This window comes from Peromyscus maniculatus, chromosome 11, assembly GCF_049852395.1.
Source record: "Peromyscus maniculatus bairdii isolate BWxNUB_F1_BW_parent chromosome 11, HU_Pman_BW_mat_3.1, whole genome shotgun sequence".
Taxonomy (NCBI): Eukaryota; Metazoa; Chordata; class Mammalia; order Rodentia; family Cricetidae; genus Peromyscus; species Peromyscus maniculatus.
This window is the reverse complement of record NC_134862.1, coordinates 64,398,266-64,421,814: the sequence shown is the minus strand read 5'-3', so window position 1 is coordinate 64,421,814 and position 23,549 is coordinate 64,398,266. Positions and strand designations below refer to the sequence as shown.

At 39.4% G+C, this 23,549-nt stretch overlaps 1 protein-coding gene and 1 non-coding gene across 3 annotated transcripts in view; one reads left to right on the top strand and one right to left on the bottom strand.

Annotated features, from left to right (window-relative positions):
- The window catches only part of Xpr1 (xenotropic and polytropic retrovirus receptor 1), a 164,011-nt gene that overhangs the window by 7,980 nt on the left and 132,482 nt on the right, over positions 1-23,549 (top strand). For both annotated transcript variants that reach the window (XR_013043343.1, XM_042258340.2), the window contains exon 2: positions 23,165-23,216. Coding sequence is in view for 1 of the 2 variants with exons in the window: in XM_042258340.2 (XP_042114274.1) it covers positions 23,165-23,216 (52 nt within the window). In the remaining variant the exon portion in view is untranslated. The remainder of the gene's footprint in view (positions 1-23,164; positions 23,217-23,549) is intronic.
- Positions 21,311-21,417, bottom strand: LOC121821476 (U6 spliceosomal RNA). Its single transcript, XR_006062297.1, has one exon. It is a non-coding gene; the product is annotated as a U6 spliceosomal RNA (small nuclear RNA).

The following is a 23,549-nucleotide window of genomic DNA, read 5'->3' as shown; positions in this document are numbered from 1 at the left end:
TTGTCTGCTGGGTTTGGAAAGCAGGGGAGTCCTTCGTAGGACAGAATTCACTTCTGTTAATTTCTGTTTCCTCAAAGTGATCCTAGCATTATGAATAAACAGCTGAGAAAGGACCTAATGAAGATGAGTGTATGAAAAAGGGAATGAGTTGTGGTAAAAAGTGGATATATCAGGCTGCAGAGATGGCTCAGAGGTTAAGAGCACTGGCTGTTCTTCCAGAGGTCCTGAGTTCAATTCCCAGCAACCACATGGTGGCTCACAACCATCCATAATGAGATCTGGTGCCCTCTTCTGGCCTGCAGGCTTACATGCAGGCAGAACATTGTATACATAATAAATAAATCTTAACACTATTTAAAAAAAAAGTGGATATAGCTATTGACTTGCCTCAGTTGTGGCAGTTGGCTTCAAGGTTTAGGTAATAGAATGTTAGACTTGTAAGGAACGTTTAGGGTTTTTTAGTTCAGTTCTAATTTTTTGTTCAAGTGAGAATGGAATCATAGAGATTAAATGGTGAAGGTCATTTGACCTGATCAGTGGCTGAGCTAACCGTTACCCTGATTTATTTTATTAGCTTTGTGTGTTAATGCAGAGAACAGGCTCTAAAGCCGGACTGTGGAGGTTCAGATCAAAGCTTGCCGGCTTACTAGCTTAGTGGATTCAGGCAAGTTTCTTGTCAATTAGTTTTTCTTAATAAATTTGTGTGTGTGTGTGTGTGGTGAGTGCACACTTGAGGAGCTCAGAGGACAACTTTGAGGAGTTGAGTGCCTCTTTCTACTTTGGGTCCTGAGGATGGAGCTTGTCATCAGGCTTGTATGGTTTTTACCTGCTGAGCTATCTCCCCAGCCCATGTCACTTGATATGTTTGTGCTTTGGTTTCCTTTTGTGTCAATTAGCCAATGATCATAGTATAATTCTTGTAGGACTATTATGAAAATTGTCATTTCCAAAGTTTATTTGTTCGATTGACATTTCCAAAGTCATTGAGACAGTCTCAACTATGTAATGAGGCTGATCTTGACATGTTAGGTTATCATGGTACTACTGAACTACAGTTGTAGCTGGCTTTGAACTTTTGATACTCTGGTCTCAGACTCCTGAAAAAATCCTGGGATTGCAGATATATGCATAGTTGTTGAGGATTAAATGAGTTATAACACAAAAAGTTCTTAGAACGATGCCTGGCATATAGTAAGAGGGATATATTAAAGTTCTTTTTTTCAAAGAGCTCAAGGATATTATGTAGTGCTTGGTTAGCCGTGTTTATATTAGGGAGATGGAGCCTCAAGCTTTATCTGTCAGATGTCAGATGTGGGTTTTTCTAGGAAATGGCTGTGTTCATTTGAGCTAATATTTCAAACGTCTATAGTATTTGTTCTGATGAATTGTTCTTAGCTTTTTTAGTATACACTAAGGAAGCCAGGCATAAATGATGATGTAGTTGTGAAATAGTTGTGATGGTCGTTTTGTAAATTCATTTATTTTGGCTAGCCTGTGTCAAGGTATTTTTTTTTTTTTTGCTTTTTAATTGAAGTGAGAATCACAAATGCATTCTTAAATGTATCCAGGTGGCTTAAGTGAGCTTCTAATGGCTGCTTAATATTAGTTCTTTGCAGTTTTTTCTTTTTCTTTTTTCTTTTTTCTTTTTTCTTTTTTTTTTTTTTTTGGTTTTTTGAGACAGGGTTTCTCTGTGTAGCTTTGTGCCTTTTTCTGGAACTCACTTGGTAGCCCAGGCTGGCCTCGAACTCACAGAGATCTGCCTGGCTCTGCCTCCCGAGTGCTGGGATTAAAGGCGTGCGCTACCACCGCCCGGCACATTCTTTGCAGTTTTATAATAAAAACAATAGTTTGTCTTAAAGTAGCTTTAGAATTGGAAAAGAACTTCTCAATACCTTTGTTTTTGAATGGATAAATTGAAGACATACAGGTCACACACTGCCTGGGCAGCCTTACAGCTGGCTGCTGAGGTTTAGCACAGCCATATAAATCTTGCCTTTTGTTGTTATTTTGCCTTATAATTTCAAGGATGAATTTTTTTTTGTTTAAATTAATAGATGTTCTGTGCTAATACATTTAGCTGAATCTAATCTATTAAATCACATTAACAGCCTAAAATGTTTTTCCTATATGCTAATTAAAATACCAAATAAATGATGAGACTCAGATATTAATGATGCTGTTGTTTATTTACCTACATAAAATTAACCATTGTCCCCATTTATAAGGTATAATCACAGGTAGAAAGCCATTTGAATTAGGAGATAGGTTTGAGTGATTATAGCAAGGCTTGCAGGGTCAGGTAGAAATAAAAGAAAGACTCTGGAAGGTTAAGAAATGAATTGCCTATTCCTCTGTAACATTCCTCTATTTGTTTTGTAGAATAGGTTACATGGAGACTACATTTCCTACCTCCTATAGCCCAAGTTGCGAAGCCAAAGTCAGGGCAATGTGTTTAGAGCAGTGGTTCTCAACCTGTGGTTTGCAACCCCTTTGGCAAACCTCTGTCTCTAGAAACAATTTACATTACAATTCATAACAGTAGCAAAATTACAGTTATGAGGTAGCAACAAAATAATTTTATGATTGGGGGGGGTCACCACACCATAAGGAACTGTATTAAAGGGTTGCAATAGTAGGAAGGTGGAGAACCACTGGTCTAGAGGATTTTAGAGTGTGTATTAAACATATTCATTATTCATGAGTGCCCCTCTTCTTTTTAAAACAACAATAAAACAATAATGATGATAACAACCACAGCTAATGTTTATTGAGTGCTCTGGTGTGCACTTTAATCTTCACTATCCAAAGTATGGTATTATTCCTGTTAGGAGAAAACATTGAATTTTAGGATGAGTAGATTGGCCAGGGTTACAGAGCTGGAAAGTGCTTAGAGCGAGAAAGCAAAAGCAGGTGTGTCTTATTTTAGAGACTAGGTTCCTAGTCCAGTGAGCCACAGTGGGCGTCATGCAGGGTGCTGGGGGTAAAGGCAGTCAGCACTAGTTTTCACCTTTGAGTAATTTGTAACTTACATGGTCTTCTAATTTATATATAATATATATATATATATTATATATATATATATATATAGCACACACACACACTGTTTATTACAAAAGAGTGGCCAATTGATTTTGCCCTAGAGCGCAAAAGCATTTACATTAGATCTAGAGTGGTATTATTTTAGTAGGATACAAGAGATTAAATATAATTTTATCACACAGGTAAGAAGGGAAAGGATGCTAGAGGCAGCATAGGTAGAAAGAATGAGATTGAAGAATGGCATAGGTAGGAATATCCAGATATACCTAATGGAATTTGATTTTAGTAGAGCATTGGGCAGTCTATAGAATGAACTTGGAAAGGAACTGGGAGGGATTAAAAGGCCCAGAAGTTAAGATATATTTCTGGGTATGAATTGTAAATATTTATTTACTTATTGACAGTATCTCAGTATGTAGCTCAGACTCTCCTCAGAGTTGCCATCCTCCTGGCTCAGCCTCCTAAGTGCTATGATTATAGGCATGTACTACCATTCTTGGTCCATAAAAGATTTTAAAGAGATGACACAACGTGGTGTGTGTGTGTGTGTGTGTGTGTGCGTGTGTGCGTGTGTGTAATTTGTATCTTACATGATGCTTTAGACAAATTATGATCAAAGACAGGAAAAACAGTGTAGTAAAACATTATGAAGGCTTGAATTGGTGTTTTATTTAATCAGTTTTATATGTAGTTTGCATTTTAAATAAAATTAATGCTATATCATTTTTCAGTTTGACATGGCATTTCAGTCTTAGAAGTATATAAAACAATGATGTGTGGTGCTGTTAGTGGCTTTTTAGATTTGACGTTATAATGTAACATTTACCAGATGCTTATTGGGTGTCAAGCAGGTAGTAGATATTATCTATCTAGCATCTAGCTCACTGTCTGTCACATTTAACTACTTATATACTCGTTGAATGAAGTTTCTTATGTGATCTTTACAACAGGCCTATTGACTTACAGGTATTTATCCTATTTTTGAAGAAACATAATCTCATACTTTAGTAGTTGTCCAAGGTTGCATGGTTAGTTTAGGATGAATTAAGATTATGAACTCAGATTTGTCTTAGTCCAGATTCTATTATTTTTAATTTTTTAGATTATAATACAGTTATGTCATTCCTCCCTCCAACTCCTTCATGCACCCCATTCCCTTGCTCTCATTCAAATTCGGTTGTGTTATCACTGGTATGTTTTCTGTGCAGTGGTTCTGCTGAGTAGGAAAAGAATTGAAAAGGAAGAATTGGTTTTTGAGATATTTGGTAGTTAGGACTCTCAGGGCATTTGCTCCAGGGACTAATAAATGCTGCTGGAATTTGAATAAAAGGTGTCATTTGAGGTCAGTGCCTTGCTTGGGAACACCATTTTACTGGTTGCCAAGAAGTTTCACAGAATGTCTTTACTTTGGTGAATTCACTGTGTCCCAAGTTCCAATCTGAATTTGATCTTTTCAGTGACCCTAGATTGATGGGGCTTGGCCAGTTGTATACAATTAAGTGGTTGGCTGAATATTGTAAGTTCACAAAGGAGCGATGTTTAAATACCCATGTACCAAATTATTTATTACAGTGGGAAATGCACTTAGCACCCACATTCTAGGCTAAAGCAGGTTTTCCTTGTCATCAAATTGTTTGTTCTCTCCACAGACCTATTGAGAGGAGATAAATTATGAGACTGCCTGAGTATGTGATTAGAAGGCTAGAGTTAATGATGTACTCATTTCATTCTACAAGGCCAAGGTCTTACACTGTTTGGATGAATCAAATTCTTTGTGTGATATCTTTTTTACTGGAATATGCCTGGATATGCTGCCATTGTTACTGTTTTGAGATGTCCTTTCCCCTTTAGTGTTGACCTTCCCTTATCTATTTTCTTTTTCTTTTTAAGATAATGTTAATGCTGCAGCACATATGCACATGCACTCACACTCACATAAATGTTAAAGAATGTTTAAAAAAGGCAATGCTAATAAATATCTATACTGATATATGAATGTTTTGTTCACAGCTTTGTTTTTTCCAGTACTAGGACTTGAACTTGGGGCCTTGTGTATGTTATGCAGGCATTCTACCACTGAACTACATGCTTGGCCTCTGCCTAGTTGGATTTTAAAAGATTAATTTGAAATCTGGCTTTATTATTTAATAGTTATAACCCTTTTTGAATCTTAGAGCCTACCTGTAGAACAGGCTTTCTCAGTAATTGTGATGCTGTAGGCAAAACATCTGGTCTGTATATTATAGGTAGTGATAATGTATTACCAAGTCGGGGCAGACACTTGACTGCTATAGGTTTTATCACTGGAAGGCTTTATTTGGTTCTAGGGAAAGCAGCATTGACAATTATCTTGATAGGTAAACTGCAGCACAGCACTATGCAGTAGGACTTTGAGTGATAGAGGAAATTTTCTGTATCTATGTAGTCCAGTATATGGCCATGAGTACATAGGACTGATGAGTCCTTGAAATGTGATTCATGAGACTGCAGAACTCAATATTTAATTGTAGCTACTTAAAATTTTAATAGTAACATGTGGCTAGTGGCTACTGCAAAGCTCAAACTTTTATTATTCATGGCCATGACAAGGATTGAGTATCCCAGTTTAGATTCCTTTTATTACTTTACACCTTTTTTCTGTCCCTGATTCTGGGTTCCCTAGCATCCATGATAGCAGAGGCCAGTATTCTAGGTTTGTTGTTTGTAATGGCTGTCCAGCAGCCTTGAATCAAGGTCTTATTTTTGAAGTGTTGGAGATCATTTCTCAAAGATTGGTCGGTCCAAAGACTATTTGCTTTAGAGCCACTCAGGCTGCTTGTAAAAACAGAAACGCAGTCTAGAGAGAAGGCTCAGCCTTTAAAGGTACCTGTTGCCAAGCCTCATTACCAGAGTTTGATGCCTGGGACCCACACAGTGAAAGGAAGGAACTGTCTTGTGGAAATTGTTCTCTGACCTCTACTGGCACACTGGGGCACTGTGCACCCTCACTCCACTCCAGACACACAGACACACAGACACACACACACACACACACACACACACACTAAAAGTAACAGTCCCTATAAGCTGAATCAAACCAGCATGAGTTCTGAGTTCTGAGTCAGAAAGATGTAACTTTCTCTTTTCTTTTGTTCTGTTTCTTTCAGCTGCTGGCCAAAACTTCATGGGCTTTTCACACTCCCTTAATTTAAGCTCCCTCACCTCCATGTGGTTGTGTGCCTCCATGTCAAGCGGCATGGCTTTGATCCTTCTCTCCCCCAGTTTCCTCCTCTGGGTAGCTGCTGAGATATACAGCTTGCCTGCTCAAGGGTGTTTTTCTTTTAAACTCTAATAAAAGTGTTCTTCAGCTTCAAAAAAAAAAAAAAAATTTACAGACCTCAGAAGTGTAAGTATCTGGACCCCACTAAATCTATGGAAAGTAGAATTTCTAGAAATCAGACTACATATTCTGATTAAAAAAGAAAACAGCTTTCTGTAAACCACTGAAATGATTCTTATTATTAAACTAATTATATTTGTTATTTTCATAAGCGGGAAGAACATTTATGAAAAGAACAGATTCATTTGTTACAAGAGGAGATTTTTAAGTTTGTTATTTCAGTGTGTTTGTGATTAATTTTACAGTTAGCATCTTTACTAGGACACTTAGTTTCTAATGTTGCTCATGTACTGGGTTCATGAAAATTTTGTTGTTTCTCACAATTCCTGTAGGCATGTAAGAAGAATAAATCTGCTTTGTTTGTGAAACTAACCTAGAATAGCATTTTCTAGTGTAAAGTCAATAGCCTCTATACTTTAATTAAAGAATTAAAGATGGATAACTACCTTAAAGCAAACTCACAGGAGGATTCTTGATCTAAAATAAAATAGTAAGTGCTTGACTTTAGAGATCACTCTTGAGTGATATATGCAAATGAGCTCTGATGAGGCTGTTATGTAATTACCATCATATTCACATGCCATTGTTTAAATAATGGATATTGGAACAGAGAGACAGAGAGGCAATATCTGAGTTTTCCTCCAATTGTGTTCTCTCTCTCTCTCTCTCTCTCTCTCTCTCTCTCTCTCTCTGTGTGTGTGTGTGTGTGTGTGTGTGTGTGTGTATGTGTTATGTGTTGTATGTGCACATGTGCCTGTGGATGCTTGTACCTGTGCATGCTCAGGGGTCAGAGGAGGACATCAGCGTCCTACTCTATCACTCTCCTCTTTATTCCCTTGAGACACAGGGTCTCTCAGTGAACCTGGAGCTGTTCTGGCAGCATGTAAAGCCCAGGGATTCTCCTGTTTCTCCCTCCTACAGTTCTGGGATTGCAGTGCATGTCGCTACATCCCACTTTTTACATCGATGCTTGAAATTTGAACTCGGGTCTTCATGCTTGCCCAGCAAGCACTTTTACCCACTGAGCTTGTTCCCTGTCCCTCTAGTTATATTTTCTTAGTAAGCATGTTCTTAGTTATGAGGGTTATGGGGGAGAAATCCACTTGGCATCCTACCATTAGTGTATGTACTTTATTTTCAGGCTATGCTTGTCACCTCTGTCCTCTGCTTGGTCTACAGTAAATATCCCAATCCTTCCTCTCTCCTTTAATTCAGTTTCTTGGTCTAAATGATGTTAGTGTCTGGTGGGGTATGTGTTGTGGTAAGCCAGGAGTAAACCAGTTAACTACTTTATTTAACCACTCCTATATTTAGTCTTTTCTTTAACTTTGCCTTCTCAACCACATGCTTCCAGTGCCTGACCTGTTCTGGCTTTAGAAACTTGAGTTGATTTGCTTCCTGTTAGGTTCTACTCTGAAGATATTCAAATTTTCTGTGTTGTGTGATCAGTCAGTTTACTCTTCTGCCTGCTCTCTGTTTTGGGCAGATGTATTAAACCTGCTGCCTGCTATATCATTCCCCATTTTTTCTTGACAGCTTTATACCTAAAAGCTTTGAGAGGGAAAGGAGATAAATACATTGTCTTAATTTAGGGTTTCTGTTGCTGTGAAGAGACACCATGACCATGGCAACTCTTTTAAAGGAAAACATTTAATTGGGGTGGCTTACAGTTTCAGAGGTTTGGTTCATTATCACCATGGTGGAACAGGGTGACATGCAGACAGACATGGTGCTGGAGAAGGAGCTGAGAGCTCTGTATCTTGATCTGCAGGCAACAGGAAGTGAACTGTGTTACTAGGCGTAGCTCAGCTCGAGCATAGGAGACCTCAAAACCTCCCCACCCACCCAGTGACATACCTTCCAACAAAGCCACACCTCCTAATAGTGCCACTCCCTATGGGCTTTTGGGGGCCAGTTACATTCAAACTACCACATGTATATAGTCAACCTGTCATATTTCTGAAATATACACTCACTATTTGTTAGAATTACTCCATTACCTATATTAGTACTATTACTTGGAATGGCTAGGAGAATCATTTAAAACTTTGGGGGCTGAGAATGATAGCTGGTAGAGAATATGTATAATAACAGAACTCTAGGTTCAATCCCCAGTGTACCATTCCCCAAATTGAGAGTGATGGTACCTTTCAGGATTTATGTTAAAATAATTGTTTTCATTTAGTGTTAGTAATTTGCTTCAAATTAGTATCAAACATTTGGGTTGTTTGACAGCATTTAATATAGTATATTGAAGGGAAAAATGAACAAAGAATTGACCACTGGATTTGTTGACAGCTGGAGATGTGAGGGTGTTTGTCTAACACGGGCAAGGACCTAGATTCAGCCTTAGCTCCAAAACCAGAAGTGACCAAAGGGGGTCAGGGGAGAAAGAAAAAGTTAATCTGGTTTCACACGGAAACTTGAACCTTCTTTTAAAATGACTGACTGTCAGCGAGATCTGCTGCTCTGACAAGGAGGCACTATTGTGAAGAGGAAGAGAGGTTGGAGGCAGTGAACAGCATAGGTGACATTTCATGTTTGTCTTCTGTTGCATGTAAGTGAGCTTCAGGGATTAATTTAGAGAAGTTTCTTTTTCATTTCTTTTTTTCCGCTACTCAGTAAGTTCATATTTAGCACTAGGTTTTTGATATTTTCTTTCATTTTTCTAATAGCAGGTAACAAAACTGTCAGTAAAGAGAATTGCCACATCTAATTACATACTCTATACGTCTTTTGACTAATCCTCTCTGTGTAGAATAAGCTTATGTTTTGTTAGGTGAATGTCTCAAACTTTTCTACTATTGAGTATTTCTTAGAAAGGACGGAAAGTTTTTTCTATAGGATTTGATTGCATTGCACCCAGGCCCTTTAACAGTTTTTGTTCATTCATTTGCTTGTTTTTTAAATTTCTGAAACAGGATCTCACTATGTAGCCTTGGCTGGCTCAGAACTTACTATGTAGACCAGGCTGGCCAGGAACATACAGAAATCTGCCTGTTGCTGCCTCTGGAGTGAAAATTTTGGTTCTTAGTAGAGTGATTTAGAAAGTATGTTGATTTTTGACATCACTTAAAATACAATTGTGTTAGCTCAGCTAGGGCAGGTTATTGTGCATATCTGTGTCACAATTTTCTCATCTATAAACTATAGAGAACAAGATTGTCTTTTTAGGAGGGTTATATGGAAGGGAATGAATTGATAAGTATAAAGTGTGTAGACAGTGTCTGGGTATATAAGTATATCTTGCTAGATTGTTGTGAGAATTAGATGTAACAATATTTGAAAGTGGCCTATAGAAGGTTATAGTTGTTATTTTCCATCATATATATTTATATGTTGTTACTCAATATTTTTACATAATACTACCCCTTTTCACTGTCAGAAATTTTCTTAGAAACCAATTGATGACAGCTGGACATTTAGATTCATTTACTGTGCATGGGATGTGGCAGAGATTCATGTGCCAGAGGCTCGGTTTCTGTGGTGGGATGAAGTTTTAGAATCTGTGAGAGGTATGGCCTCTAAAGGTGTTTAGGTCATTGAGGATGCCATCTTGGGGAGAGATTCATTTAGTTCTTATGTGATTCAGGTTAGTTCTTGTGAGAACATTGTTAGAAAAAGACCAAGCCAGGCCCTCTTCGGCTTCCTGTGTCATTGTGTGCTCTTTGCCTGTTACATGTGCTCCAACACGATACCATCTGCCATATTTTGATGTAGCCAGAGTGTCTTCACCCAACTGAGCAGATGCCAGTGCCTGGCTTTGCATCTCCAGAACTATGACTTAGTAAACTCTTAAAAATGGGAGTTCTATTCCCACACATTTCCTAAACCAACATCAAGAGTAGCAGTGCCACATTCAAGTATCTTCGACATTGGGATACACCTTACATGTGCCACAGTTTAGTTGGTGATGTTTTCCTTTCTGAATGGTACCTACAATAACTGTATTATGATGAGAGTGTCGTAGTTTGATGAAGTAGTATTTTCTTAAATACCTCTCGAAATGTAGTGGTAAGTTTGTAGGAAACATTACCTGTAAAGGTAAAACCTAGTCTCTTAAAGGGTCTTAACATTGAAACTTGAGCCACGAAGTAGTCTGAGATCCCTAGAATAAAAAGAGAATTTATAGGCATGTAGGCAGTAGCATTGTAAAATTTAGTTCCCTTTTGAGTTTACTTTTATTTTTTGGCTTTTCACCTCTATATGATGACAAACTTGTACTAAGAAGAGTAGCTAACAGTATTACATTTTGGTAACTTATATTTGACCAAAAATCCAACACATTTTACTAAATTAAACAGTCATAGTATATATTTAGGAAGCCTAGAAGGCAAAACCTTGAAAATTTTTTCTGTGTCTAGTGAATGAAAGAGATTTGAATTTTATTTAAAAAGGAAAGTTAATGAAATTTGTGATAACTGAGAAAGGACTTTGCAATTTGATATCTCATGAAACTGGAAACACTGTAAAATAGTTTAATAAAAGTAATAATCAGCTAGCACTTAAAATTAAGTGATGAGTCATTGTGGTTTATAAATACATTTTAAATGTATACTTTGTTGGATGCTATGGCTCCTAAAGGTTGAAGTGACATTGTACCCCAGGAATGTATGAATGAGCCACATAGATGTAGTGGTAGAAGAATGCATCTTATCAGTTTTAATTTTTCATCAGAATAAGAGCTGTAGACAAAGACATGTTGTTTTAGTCTTCTATCAGATCTGTTCGAGCTCAGCTATGAATGACTGTTCAAGGGCATTTGAATTGATGTAAGTTAAATTACAGTAGTGGTAGCTTTGACATAGGAATATTTTTTTTCATTATCACTAAATAAATAACTTGAAGTTTCCATAGTTTTCCTTTCTATAGTTTTTCCGTATTTTTAATTTTTAAACTATTTTTATTTTGTATGCATGAGTGTTTTACCTGCATATGTCTCTGTATCATGTGTGTGCCTGATACCCACAGCCAGAAGAGGGCATCAAATCCACTAGGCTTGGATATACAGTAGGTCATGGTACGGCATGTGGGTGTTGGGAATCAAATCCAGGTTCTCCAAAAGAGCAGCCAGTGTGCTTTTAATGCTAACCCATCTGCTCAGCCCCAATAGTTCTTTTGTTTTTGTTTTTTGAGATAGGGTTTCTCTGTAGCCCTGGCTGTCCTAGAACTAGTTCTGTAGACTAGACTGTTCTAGACTAGACTCATGGAGATCTGTCTGCCTCTGCCTCCTGAGTGCTGGGATTAAAGGCATATGCCACCACCACCTGGCCAGTAGTTTTGTTTTGTTTTTAATTTAAAATTTTAGATATTATTTATTTTATGTATATATGTGAGTATCTGCATATATGTCTGTGTGCCATGAGTGTGCAGGTACCCAAGAGGCCATAAGACAGTGTTGGATTTCCTAGAGCTTGAGTTACAGACAGTTGTGAGTTATGTGATGTGGGTGCTGGGAGGTGAGCCCAGGTCCTCTGCGGGACTAGCAAGTACTCTTAGCTACAAGCCATCTCTCCAGTCTCACTTTTTTATAGTCTTTAATTTTATAGGAATAAAAATTTAAGCTACTTTGATCAGAACAAACCAAAGATGTTACTTATGATCTACTAACAGGTACATTTGATTATATAACATTTTTTTTTTCCAAATCTAGCTTGGTGTATTAATTATCTGTTGCATTATGACAAGTTGTTACAAAATGTAATGGCTTAAATTAATAAACATGTTTCATTTCTGTGTGGCAAGTATTTGGGAGCAGCTTAATCAAGTGGTTCGGTGAAGTTGTCAGTGCTTATCTGGAGCTGAGAAAGCAGTGTGGGATGGCTCAGTTGGAGGGCTTGCAGCTTTGTGCTGCACTTTTTATGAGGCCTCAGCTCTACTACATGGAGATTTTGATAGGGCTACTTGAGGTTTTCTTGGCTGACTTTCTCCCGGAGTGGGTGATACTAGACAGAACAAGAAGGAAAACACCATATCTTATGATCTATCTTCGGAAGTTCTACCCTGGCACCCTGCACTATTCAGTTGCTTACACAAACCTGCCATCTGTAGTACTGGAGGGGGTTGCACATGAGCACTACTACCAGGAAGCAAGGAGTATTAGAGATGATTTACCATACTTCTTACCAAAACCAAAACCAAATTAAAGACACAGGAAAAAATTAGAAATATGGGAACAATCAGAAAAATTTGAGGCCAAGATAGAAGTTTGTTTTAGGAAATAAGATCTTACTCCCAATCATGAGCTGTTTATTATCTTTCTCAAAGAAATGTTGATTGTAAAGTGACTAATATTTAGCAATACTTGGGCAAAGTACTTTAATAACCTTTCTGAGTCTCAGATCTTTAATTGGTTAAATGAGAGTCATATACTTAAAGGAGACTTACAAGTTTCTCATTAAATAGTAAATTAAAATATTCATAATATCTGATGATAGGCATTCAGAAAATATAACTATTATTACTTTTATATATTTGATGGTAAGCTTCATTGGCAGCTTGACTGAATTTATTTTCATCCAAAAGACATACCTCTAGGAGTGTTGGTTAGGGCATTTCCAGAAAGGTTTAAGTGAATAGGGAAAACCTACCATGACAGTTGGTGGCACCATTCCATGGGCTGGGGTTCTGGACTGAATAAAAAGGAATAAAGAGGGAGCTACCTGAGTAACAGCGTTCATCCCTGTCTGCTTTCTGACCGGGTGTAACAGGTCAGAATGTGTACCTCACATTCCTGTTGCTGTACCTTCCTGTTTTGAACTCTTATCACCTTAACCTCTTTACGTTGGACTCTCTCTATCACCTTAACCTCTTTACGATGAACTCTATCACATTAACTTCTTTACGATGGACTCTATCACTTTAACTTCTTTATGATGAACTCTATCACCTTAACTTCTTTATGACGAACTCTATCACCTTAACCTCTTTACGTTGGACTCTATCACCTTAACTTCTTTATGATGAACTCTATCACCTTAACTTCTTTATGACGAACTCTATCACCTTAACCTCTTTATGTTGGACTCTATCACATTAACTTCTTTACGATGAACTCTATCACCTTAACTTCTTTATGATGAACTCTATCACCTTAACCTCTTTACGTTGGACTCTATCACCTTAACTTCTTTATGATGGACTCTATCACCTTAACTTCTTTACGATGAACTCTATCACCTTAACTTCTTTACGACGAACTCTATCACCTTAACCTCTTTATGATGGACTCTATCACCTTAACCTCTTTACGATGAACTCTATCACCTTAACTTCTTTATGATGAACTCTGTCGCCTTAACCTCTTTATGATGAACTCCATCACCTTAACTTCTTTATGATGAACTCTATCACATTAACTTCTTTCCCCCCTTAAGTTGCTTTTGTCAATTGTTTCGTCACAGCAAAAACAAAAAAGTAATATGGAAAATTAGTACACAGAGTCTAATTGTTGCCATGATAAACCTGACAATGTGAGTTGTTGGTTGTTAGTTGATTTGTGGGAGAAATGTGCAAGTATTTGGAGCTTTGGACTAGAGACAAACCCTACAGTGCTCTAAGTGGAGCTTACTGGGCCATTTTGGTAAGAGTTCAGAAAATCAGAATTCCAGGAGAATGGGGACAATGGCAGCCCGACTTCTAAGGTTACAGGGAACTGGGGGTTAGGGAACGGCATGATTCTATTGGGGAGTTGCTTAGAGACCATTCATGTTATATTCTGGCAAAGAATCTGTTTTCAGCTTGCCTAAATTCTGGTAAGTCAAGTGAGACTTAAGGCAAAAGTATCTAATTTGTTTGGCAGAGGAAATTTTAAGACAGGGTAGTATTCACCTGTGGTGTGGTTACTACTTACTGCTCTTAACCTGGTTTATAGGAGAGAAAGTAGCAAGTGGAACTGAAAGGTAGGAGCAAGTTTGGTGAGGAAAGGAGTATGACTGAGTTCAAGTTCTAACAAGGGGGAACAGAGAAAACCCATCTTCAGTTGTTGAAGAGATGAGCACAATTAAGGAGAAACCTTGTGCTTTTGCAGTGGGACAGTAGGAAAGACCACACACACCCATCAAAGGCTCCAGTTTAGAAGAATACAAATATTTTGTTTCATGAATATTTTGCTTTCGTGTATGTATTTGAATCTTCAGATAAGCGTGTTTCATTCGAAATACTCATAGATGTCAGGAAATTAGTAAAGGGCAGGGAGGGGATTTTCAAGGAAGCTGTCTCAGTTTCTTTTATGTTGCTATGAAGAGATACCATGACCAAGGCAGCTTTTGAAAGACAGCATTGGGGGTTTGCTTACAGTTTCAGAGAGTGAGTCTATGACTGTCATGGTGGGGAGTATGAGAGCAAGCAGGCAGCCATGGTGCTGGAGGAGTACTAGATTACAGCTTGTTCACAAGCAGCAGACAGAGAGAGAGATTGAGAGATAGGAGAGTGGGGAGAGGGGAGAATATTGGCCTCGCATGGTAAAAGCCCAACCTATTGACATACCTCTTCCAACAGGACCACACCTAATCCTTCCCAAAACAGTTCTATCAACTAGGGATCAAGCATTCAACCATATTGACCTTTGGGGGGCATTCTCTTTCAGACCACCATAGGAGGGGAGATAGAACGCAGTGGTACAAAGGATGAAAGGGGAAAAATGGAACAAGGCTTATTTATTTATTTATTTATTTATTTATTTATTTATTTATTTATTTATTTATTTATGTATTTATTTATTTTGGTTTTTTGAGGCAGGGTTTCTCTGTGTAGCTTTGTGCCTTCCCTGGAACTCACTTGGTAGCCCAGGCTGGCCTCGAACTCACAGAGATCCACCTGGCTCTGCCTCCCGAGTGCTGGGATTAAAGGCATGTTCCACCACTGCCCAGTGATACCACATTCTTGACTAATAGAACATGGAGAAAATCAAGATGGTACTGACTTGGAAGCTTCATTCTCACTGGCTAGCTTTTCGTAGTGATGGAAGATGCTCTGCATGTTACCAGAGGAGAAAAGTAGTCATCAGTCTTACCTGTCTGTGGACCCTGTAAGCTATGGTAACAACTGGCCTGGCAAGACATGCCCACTGGTGCAGTAGTGGCACGAACATCATGGGAGTAACTAACCACTTTCTGATTGCATCTGTGTTCTATTCCACAAAATAAAACTCATACTTGGCATTAATTTTGGGCCAAGAACCTATGGCTAGGTAAGTCATAGGCCATAGGGGAGAACCTTTTGCTATTCTGCTAAATGGATATAGTATTCAACTGATTTAGTGACTTCTTGTTAAGTCACTAATGTAGATAAATGCATCTCTCAAGCCTCATTAGAAAAGCTTTTATTGGCACTAGATGGTGACTCACGTAGAGACTCACAACTGGCCAAGTATACATAGAATAAGAGGCTATGGAATGCTCAGCTTTTAGAGTGGGACATGTATGTCATACCTTCTCCTCCCAAGGCTCATGGATTATTGTGGAAGAGGAGGTAGAAAGACTGAGAGCCAGAGGGGATGGATAGACTACAAAGAAATGGTGCCTTCCCCACACAGTGAGGTAGCTACATAGGAACTCACAGTGGATGTGACAACATGCTCAAAATCTGGCTCAAGCCAGACCAAATCCCAGCGTGGAGAGGGGAGTTGGGCACATAATCCTACCCCTAGTTGTGGAGCAATTGTTAGCTTGTGGGAGAGGGAGAGACAGTTTTTTTTTTTTTTTTTTTTTTTTTTTTTTTTTTTAAGAGCATAACCCCTGGTAAGTTGACCACATTCCAGTGGAAGACCGTGCATCCAAGAATGTATGGGCAGCACAAATTGGACTTGATGAATAAAAACTTAAAAAAGAGGACACAGAGTTGGGCCAATACGGAAGAGGGGAGTGGCTCTGGGAGGAATTGGGGAAGGGAGGGTAAATATCTTTAAAACACATTTTACAAAATTCTCCAAAACCTTAAAAACAAATTGAAGAGGAGAGAGACTGAATTGAGGATGCCAGTGAAGAGGCCCTCTTGAGAACAATTGCCACGGGAAGTGCTTTTCCAGGTTCCGCTGCCAAGGAGTACAGAGGGCACTATAGCTGTGTTGGAAAGGGCCAGACTACAATGTGAGCCGACAGCAGGATTGGCAGTGTTGTGCATATAGTGCTGGGTTTGCATGCTACAGAATATAAGACATAGAGGGTCAGAGAGGCTTGCACCAAGTTTCCAGTCAGCCGTGGAGGCCGGGTGGCTGCATGTGGCAGGGTAGATTATCTGTAGGGATGCCTTGAGAGGCCATTTCATGAGGTGGTGAAGGTGAAGCTTGACTTGCAGTGGAGAAACTAGGATGTTGGAGGCTGTAGGACTATGGAACATTGCTAAAGAAAGCAGAAGGCACAGAGTGGAGCTGGCTGAAGAGAGGCTGAATGTGCTGTAGGCAGCAGAGCTGGAGGGGTGGGATATCCAAGCCCTTTGGAGAACAGATGATTTCATCAGTAGCTTCAGATGCTGGGCATGGGACTGCAAGGTTTAGTGTTTGCCCTCTAGGCTTACCTTCCCAGTCCTCCCTTTTGGGATATGAATGTTTTTTCTATGTCATTGAATATTGATGTATGTAATTTGTGCTTTGGTTGTACGGGGCCTCGTGGTTAAGAGAATGTCTTGACTCTAAGAAGAGACTTTAGAATAATGTAGAAACTGTAAAGACTGTGGGAACATTTGAAATTGGAATGAAAGAATATGTGTTCATATTCACTGAACTATGGGTATATGAGCCTTTGGGGGCCAGGGGTGGGTGGAATTTAAAGTGGTCAGTTTAAGTCATGTTGACAAGGGTTGTGCTTGTAAGTTGACATCATCTTCATTTCAGCTTCCCTGGATTTGGATTTGTCTAGGAGCTTCTCCTCTGGGTGTTTCCGTAGGGATATTTCCAGGGGGGTTTAACTGAGGAGGGAAACCTTCCGTGAAGGTACATAAGTAGCACCATGGGCATGGGGTCTAGACTGAATAAAAATGGATAAAAGAAAAAGCCAGCTAAGCATCAGCATCATCTCCCTCTGCCTCCTGACTGGATAGACTGTGACCAGCTGTGCCACTTTCCCACCACCATGCCGTCCCACAGTGATTAATTGTATCTTCTCAGACTGTGAGCTAAAATAAACCCACCCTCCCTGAAACTGCTTTTGTCAAGTGTTACCGCACAGAAATAAGAAAAAGTGACTTAGACAATTATTGACGGGTATTTGTGTCTTTATATGCAAAGCAGTCACCTAAACAATGATTCTCAGACATAATTATTTTCAGTTGTTTTAGTTTCTAAATAACTTGATAGCTTTGGGGTTTTTTTGTTTATTGCTGTGTGTATGCACGTCTGTTTCGAGTCCAGAGGTTGATGTCAGGTGTCTTTCGTTACTGCTTCTCATCTTATTTTTTGAGGTAGGTGTCTCATTGAATCTGGTATTGGTGGATTCTGACAGACCCAACAAATCCCCTGGATCTCCTTGTCTTTGCCTCCCCTGTGCTGGGATTGCAGTTGTACACTGCCATGCAGGGCATTTTTAAGTGAGTCCTGGGGATTGGACTCAGGTTTTGACGCCTGTGGGGCAAGTACTTTATCAACTGGGCTGTCTCCCTAGCCTCTCCATTCTCCATTCTCTCCAGTAGTGTACATTCCTACCAACAATTGCCACCAACAGTGTACAAGTATCTACATTCTTACCAAGAACAGCTGTTGTTGCTGTCATGATAGTAACACTGTCTTGCTGTGGCTTTGTTTCATATCCCTCTAATGATGAGTGACGTTAGCATTTGTTCATGTAGCTATTGGCTCTTTGTATCTCTTATTTGGAGAAATACCTCTTGAAGTCCTTTGAATCAGGCATGGCATATTTTTGGTGTGTGTGTGGGTGGGGTGGGAGAGGTAGGGTGGGGTATGTTTGGCCGTTAGGAATCAAACCCAGGGTCTTATTCATGCTAGACAAGCTCTATGTACTGAAGTTATACATCCAGGGTATTGTTGAGAATGTCTGCATTAGCTTTCATAAGAGATACTCATTGCTGTGAGCTTTTTCCTTGTAGTTCCCCCTCCCTCCCTCCCTCCCTCCCTCCCTCCCTCCCTCCCTCCCTCCCTCCCTCCCGGACCTGAAATATACAGCCGATTAGGTGATGCTGGGAATTGAACCTGGGTCTCTGGACGAGCAGCCAGTACTCTTAACTGCTGAGCCATCTCTGTAGTCCCTTGGAATGTAGTTTTTAGCTTTGATGTTATGGTAATACTGACTGGGAAGGAGCTAGGAAATTTTCTTTCGTGTTCTTTTTTGTAAACATTTGAAGAAGCTTAGTATTGATTCAACTTTCTTACTCATTATATTATCTATTCTGATTTTTTTAAAAGATTTATTTATTTATTATATATACAGAAGAAGGTGCCAGATCTCATTTTCAGATGGTTGTGAGTCACCATGTGGTTGCTGGGAATTGAACTCAGGACCTCTGGAAGAGCAGTCAGTGCTCTTAACCTCTGAGCCATCTCTCCAGCCCCCTATTCTGATTTTTTGTTTCTTTGTGATTTAATACTGATAGGTTTTATACATTTCTAGGAGTTTATCTGGTTTATCCAACTTTTAGTGTATAATTGTTTATAGTGTCCCTGTAGCCCCTTTATTGCTATAGAACTTGTAGCAGTGCCCCCATGTCCATTTATGATTTTACTAACTTCAGGTTTTTGTTTTTCATCTACTTAGCCAAAGCTTTGCTAGTTTTGTTGTTGATATTGTCAAAGCATCTTTGCTTTCACTGGATTTTCTCTTGTTTTCCCATTCTATGTCATTTGCTTACTCTAATAATTTTATTTCCTTTTGCTAGCCTTGGATTTAGTTTGTTCCTCCTTTTATAATTCCTTAGGTTATAAAGTTAGGTGGTTGGTTTGAACCCTTTGAGCTTTTGTAGGGATAAATTTCCCCCATGGCAACTGCTTTCACTATGTCTCATAAATGTGTGTTTTCCTGTTTTAATTTACTTTGTTACTTGCTTGATCCATGAGTTGTTTAAGGGAATGTTGTTCAATTTCCACATCTTAAGATTTTTGCAGTTCTATTATTTTTTTTGCTGATTTCATTATATTATGATCAAAGAAGATACTTTGTACTATCTCTTAACATCTGTTGTGTTTTGAGTTTGCTTCATAAATAAACATGCTCTACATTGGACCCCTGAGACACAAAGATGGACAACAGATGCTGTGCAGACAGTTCTGAGAACACTAGGCGGCACTCGTCCAGTAGAGACTCACTATCAACATAAACCAATAGGAAGACAATAGTCTACAAGTTGAACTATCCTCCTGACCATCCATGTGTATGACTAGCAATTTCCTGTTTTCAAGGACCTAGAAAAGAAACTCCAATACCTCTCCCCCACCTCAAGACACTCTCTTTTCTACACATTTGGGAGGTATCACTACACAGGCATGGTTGACTGTATAGGGAGGCGATTGAACTTATTTCCAACACCTTGCCCTTCCCAGAAGTTTGGAGCTAGGACTGAAAGTTTGAACCCTGTAGTCACTTGTTACTTCCTTTCGCTAGCCTCCATCCTGAAGCTGTCTGAGATTCTCCTCTAACTCTTACCCCTTGAGTGATTTCAATATGTAAAAGACAGTAAATTCCAAAGTTTCATGAGTGCCAGCCAAGAACTATACATAAAGACCAAATATGTATTTTTTTTATTATACCTCAGTGGTGTTATTATATTGCCTATTCAAATTCTATACAGTGAATCTTACTGAATATTTTTTCATTTAAACATAAAGTTTTTGTATAGGTAATTTTCTTACACTTTTATAAAACAAAGTGAACAAAGTTGGATTAATTTAAGAATTTTAAATTTTTTTGTTAGAGATCTTTGTAGTTAGACTGGACAGATGTGGAACTAACAGGCTAATTATTAAAGCAAAGCAAATAGTAAATTCACTTGGGAAGACTATAATGTGCTAGATGTGAATACTCTTTAAAGAGTGGGCCACTCTGGAGGTTTATTTCTTCCTTTTCAGTATTTATATGCTTGAAAACTGTGGGTGGGTGGTTCTGGGGAAGCGTGATTTTGCTTGCCAGGAGACATTTAGCAGTATCACAGCTGGGAGGTGAGGATTGATGCTGGTGTCTCTAGATGCCACTAGAGATGCTGAGAACTCCCCCTCTTAAATTATTTAGCCTCAAATGTCAATTATATTAAGGTTGAAGAACTCCGTCATATACCAGTTTGGGAATTGGCAGTAGTTAGCTGTATTTGAAACTTGAAGTGGTTAAAGTCACTAAGTTTATGGCTAGTTCTTCATCTCTGGAACCTTATCCACTTAATGAGTTAAATATTTCGATTTATATGGGCAACTCTCTGTTCTTTAAATTAGTGCTCTTTCTTTTTAAAACATTTTATTTATTCTTTTGGAGCAGGGAAGCATGTGCCATAGTTCATTTGTGGAAGTCAGAGGGCAGCTTGGGAAGTTGGTTCTCTCCTCTTCCCACATGGGTCCGTGGGGTTTGAACTCAGGTTGTCTGATTTGGCAGCAATGGTACTTACCTGCTGAGCCATCTCTCATCTCTGCCCTGAGAAATGCTTCTTATACCAGTTCCCAACCTACTTATTGAGAAACTACACTGTAACTATCCAAATTACCTAAATATGGTTGTTAACTAATCTACTGTGTAATTTGGGGGAGAAAAACTATAAAATCCTTGTTCTTTTTATAGCCCTAAGCTTTTCAGAGTTCCACTAATAAACATGTATATCTAAACTAGGAAGATTTCTGGGGATTAGGTATGGTGGCACATGCCTGCAGTCCCTGCACTCAGGAGGCAGAGCCAGGATTGCCATGACTTGGAGGCCAGCTCAGGCTACAGAGTTTCTCTATAGTTTTTTTTTGTTTTTTTTTTTTTAAATATGGAACGCTTCACGAATTTGCGTGTCATCCTTGCGCAGGGGCCATGCTAATCTCCTCTGTATCGTTCCAATTTTAGTATATGTGCTGCCGAAGCGAGCACTCTCTATAGTTTTTTGCATTTTATTATGTAGGTCCAGTGATTATCTTTGGGATCTTCTTATTTGCATTTTATTTATTTAGTGTGCATGTGCATATGCAGGCATGTGCAGATCAAAACTTTCAGGAGTTAGTCCTCTCTAGGATTTGGATCCAAAGGATTGAACTCAGGTCATCGGGCTTGAGAGCATTTGTCCATCCACTGAGCCACTCCATTGTTAGGGCATTTTTTTCTTTTTCCTTTTTTAAAAAGTATATCTTCCTTCCTTCCTTCCTTCCTTCCTTCCTTCCTTCCTTCCTTCCTTCCTTCCTTCCTTCCTTCCTTCCTTCCTTCCTTCCTCCCTCCCTCCCTCCCTCCCTCCCTCCCTCCCCCCCCTCCCCCCCTCCCTCCCTCCCTCCCTCCCTCCCTTCTTTCCTTCCTTTCATCTGTCTATCTAACATCCTGGCTGCATCCCCCCCCCCCAGGCCCTCCTCCCACCCACTTCTGTTCCTATACCCCAATATACTCTTCTTCCTTTTCTGTTTAGGAAAGGGCAGGTCTCCCATGAGTATCAACAAAACATGGCGTATCAGGTTGCAGTAAGACTAATCACCTTCCCATGTATTAAGACTGGGCAAGGTGAGCCAGTATGAGGAGTAGGGTCCCCAAAGCCAGTGAAAGGGTCAAAGACACCCCCTGTTCTCACTGTTAGGAGTCCCACAAGAGGACCAAGCTACTCAACTGTAACATACAGGCAGAGTGCCTAGGTCAGTCCCATGCGGGCTCCTTTGTTTTCAGTTCATTCTATGTGAGCCCTTATGGGCCCAGGTTAGTTGGTTCTGTGGGTTTTCTTGTGGTGTCCTTGACCCCTCTGGCTCCTACAGTCCTTCCTCTCCCTCTTCTGCAGGATTCCCTGAGCTCTGCCTAATGTTTGGCTGTAGATCTGCATCTGTCTCCCTCAGTTGCTGGATGATGCCTCTGATGACAACTGGGCTAGGCACCAGTCTGGTCACAGGAGAGGGCCAGTTCAGACTACATATGCACTAGTGCTAGGAGACGACCCCCCCCCCCCCCACACACACACACACACAGGGTTTCTCTGTGTAGCTTTGCGCCTTTCCTGGAACTCGCTTTGTAGACCAGGCTGGCTCACAGAGATCTGCCTGCCTCTTCTGGAGTCATCCTGGGAAATTGCCTTGTGCCAGGTTTTTACCTGACCCCAAATGCCCCTGCTCCACCCTTTCCAGTAGTCTCTTTCAATACTCTCCAGTACAGTCGCTTATGTTCCCATCCCCACCCGCCCTCAGACCTCTCATGAAGTCTCTTCTATTTCCCACGTTGTTCTTAATCCAGAGGTTTTTTGAGGTATGTCTTCATTTTCCAATGCCCTTTTATTTTAAGTATATAAATGAGCACTCATCTTAAAGATTGCACAATACAGGATAGATTATTAAAGTTACCTAAAATAGTTCACTAAAATTTTAATTTAGGAAATTAAATGTTACTGACTAGTGAAAAAATTGTTTAGCTCACATGCTTTTTTTTTTTTTTTTTTTGGTTTCTCGAGACAGGGTTTCTTTGTGTAGCTTTGCGCCTTTCCTGGAACTCACTTGATAGCCCAGGCTGGCCTCAAACTCACAGAGATCCACCTGGCTCTGCCTCCCGAGTGCTGGGGTTAAAGGCATGCTCCGCCGCCGCCTGGCCAGCTCACATGCTTTTAATATAACTTTAATTTGTGATTTCATGTATTATTTTTCTTTCTTTCTGATAGGCATTCAAGGATATGCTGTATTCAGCTCAGGACCAGGCACCTTCTGTCGAAGGTAAGATGAATTAACTTCTAGGTTTAGTCACAGAAAAAGTTCTTTTTAAGGAAAAATATTTTAAACATCAGACTATGAAATGAATACTATAACTTTCTCTATTATGTATGTCTATTTTGGTTTGATACTTTTTTTAATTTTCACTTTTGTTTGCTCCACAATTAACCTTGGATGCTTGTGATACATCTTATTTTTGAGTCATCTACTATTTTATATGATGTGCTTCCCATAGGATCATATGCAAAGGTTTGATCCTAGTTGGTGACACATTGTGGGAAGTTGTGGCAACTTTTAAAGGTAGGCTGTGGCCTATTTGGAACAAGCAAATCACTG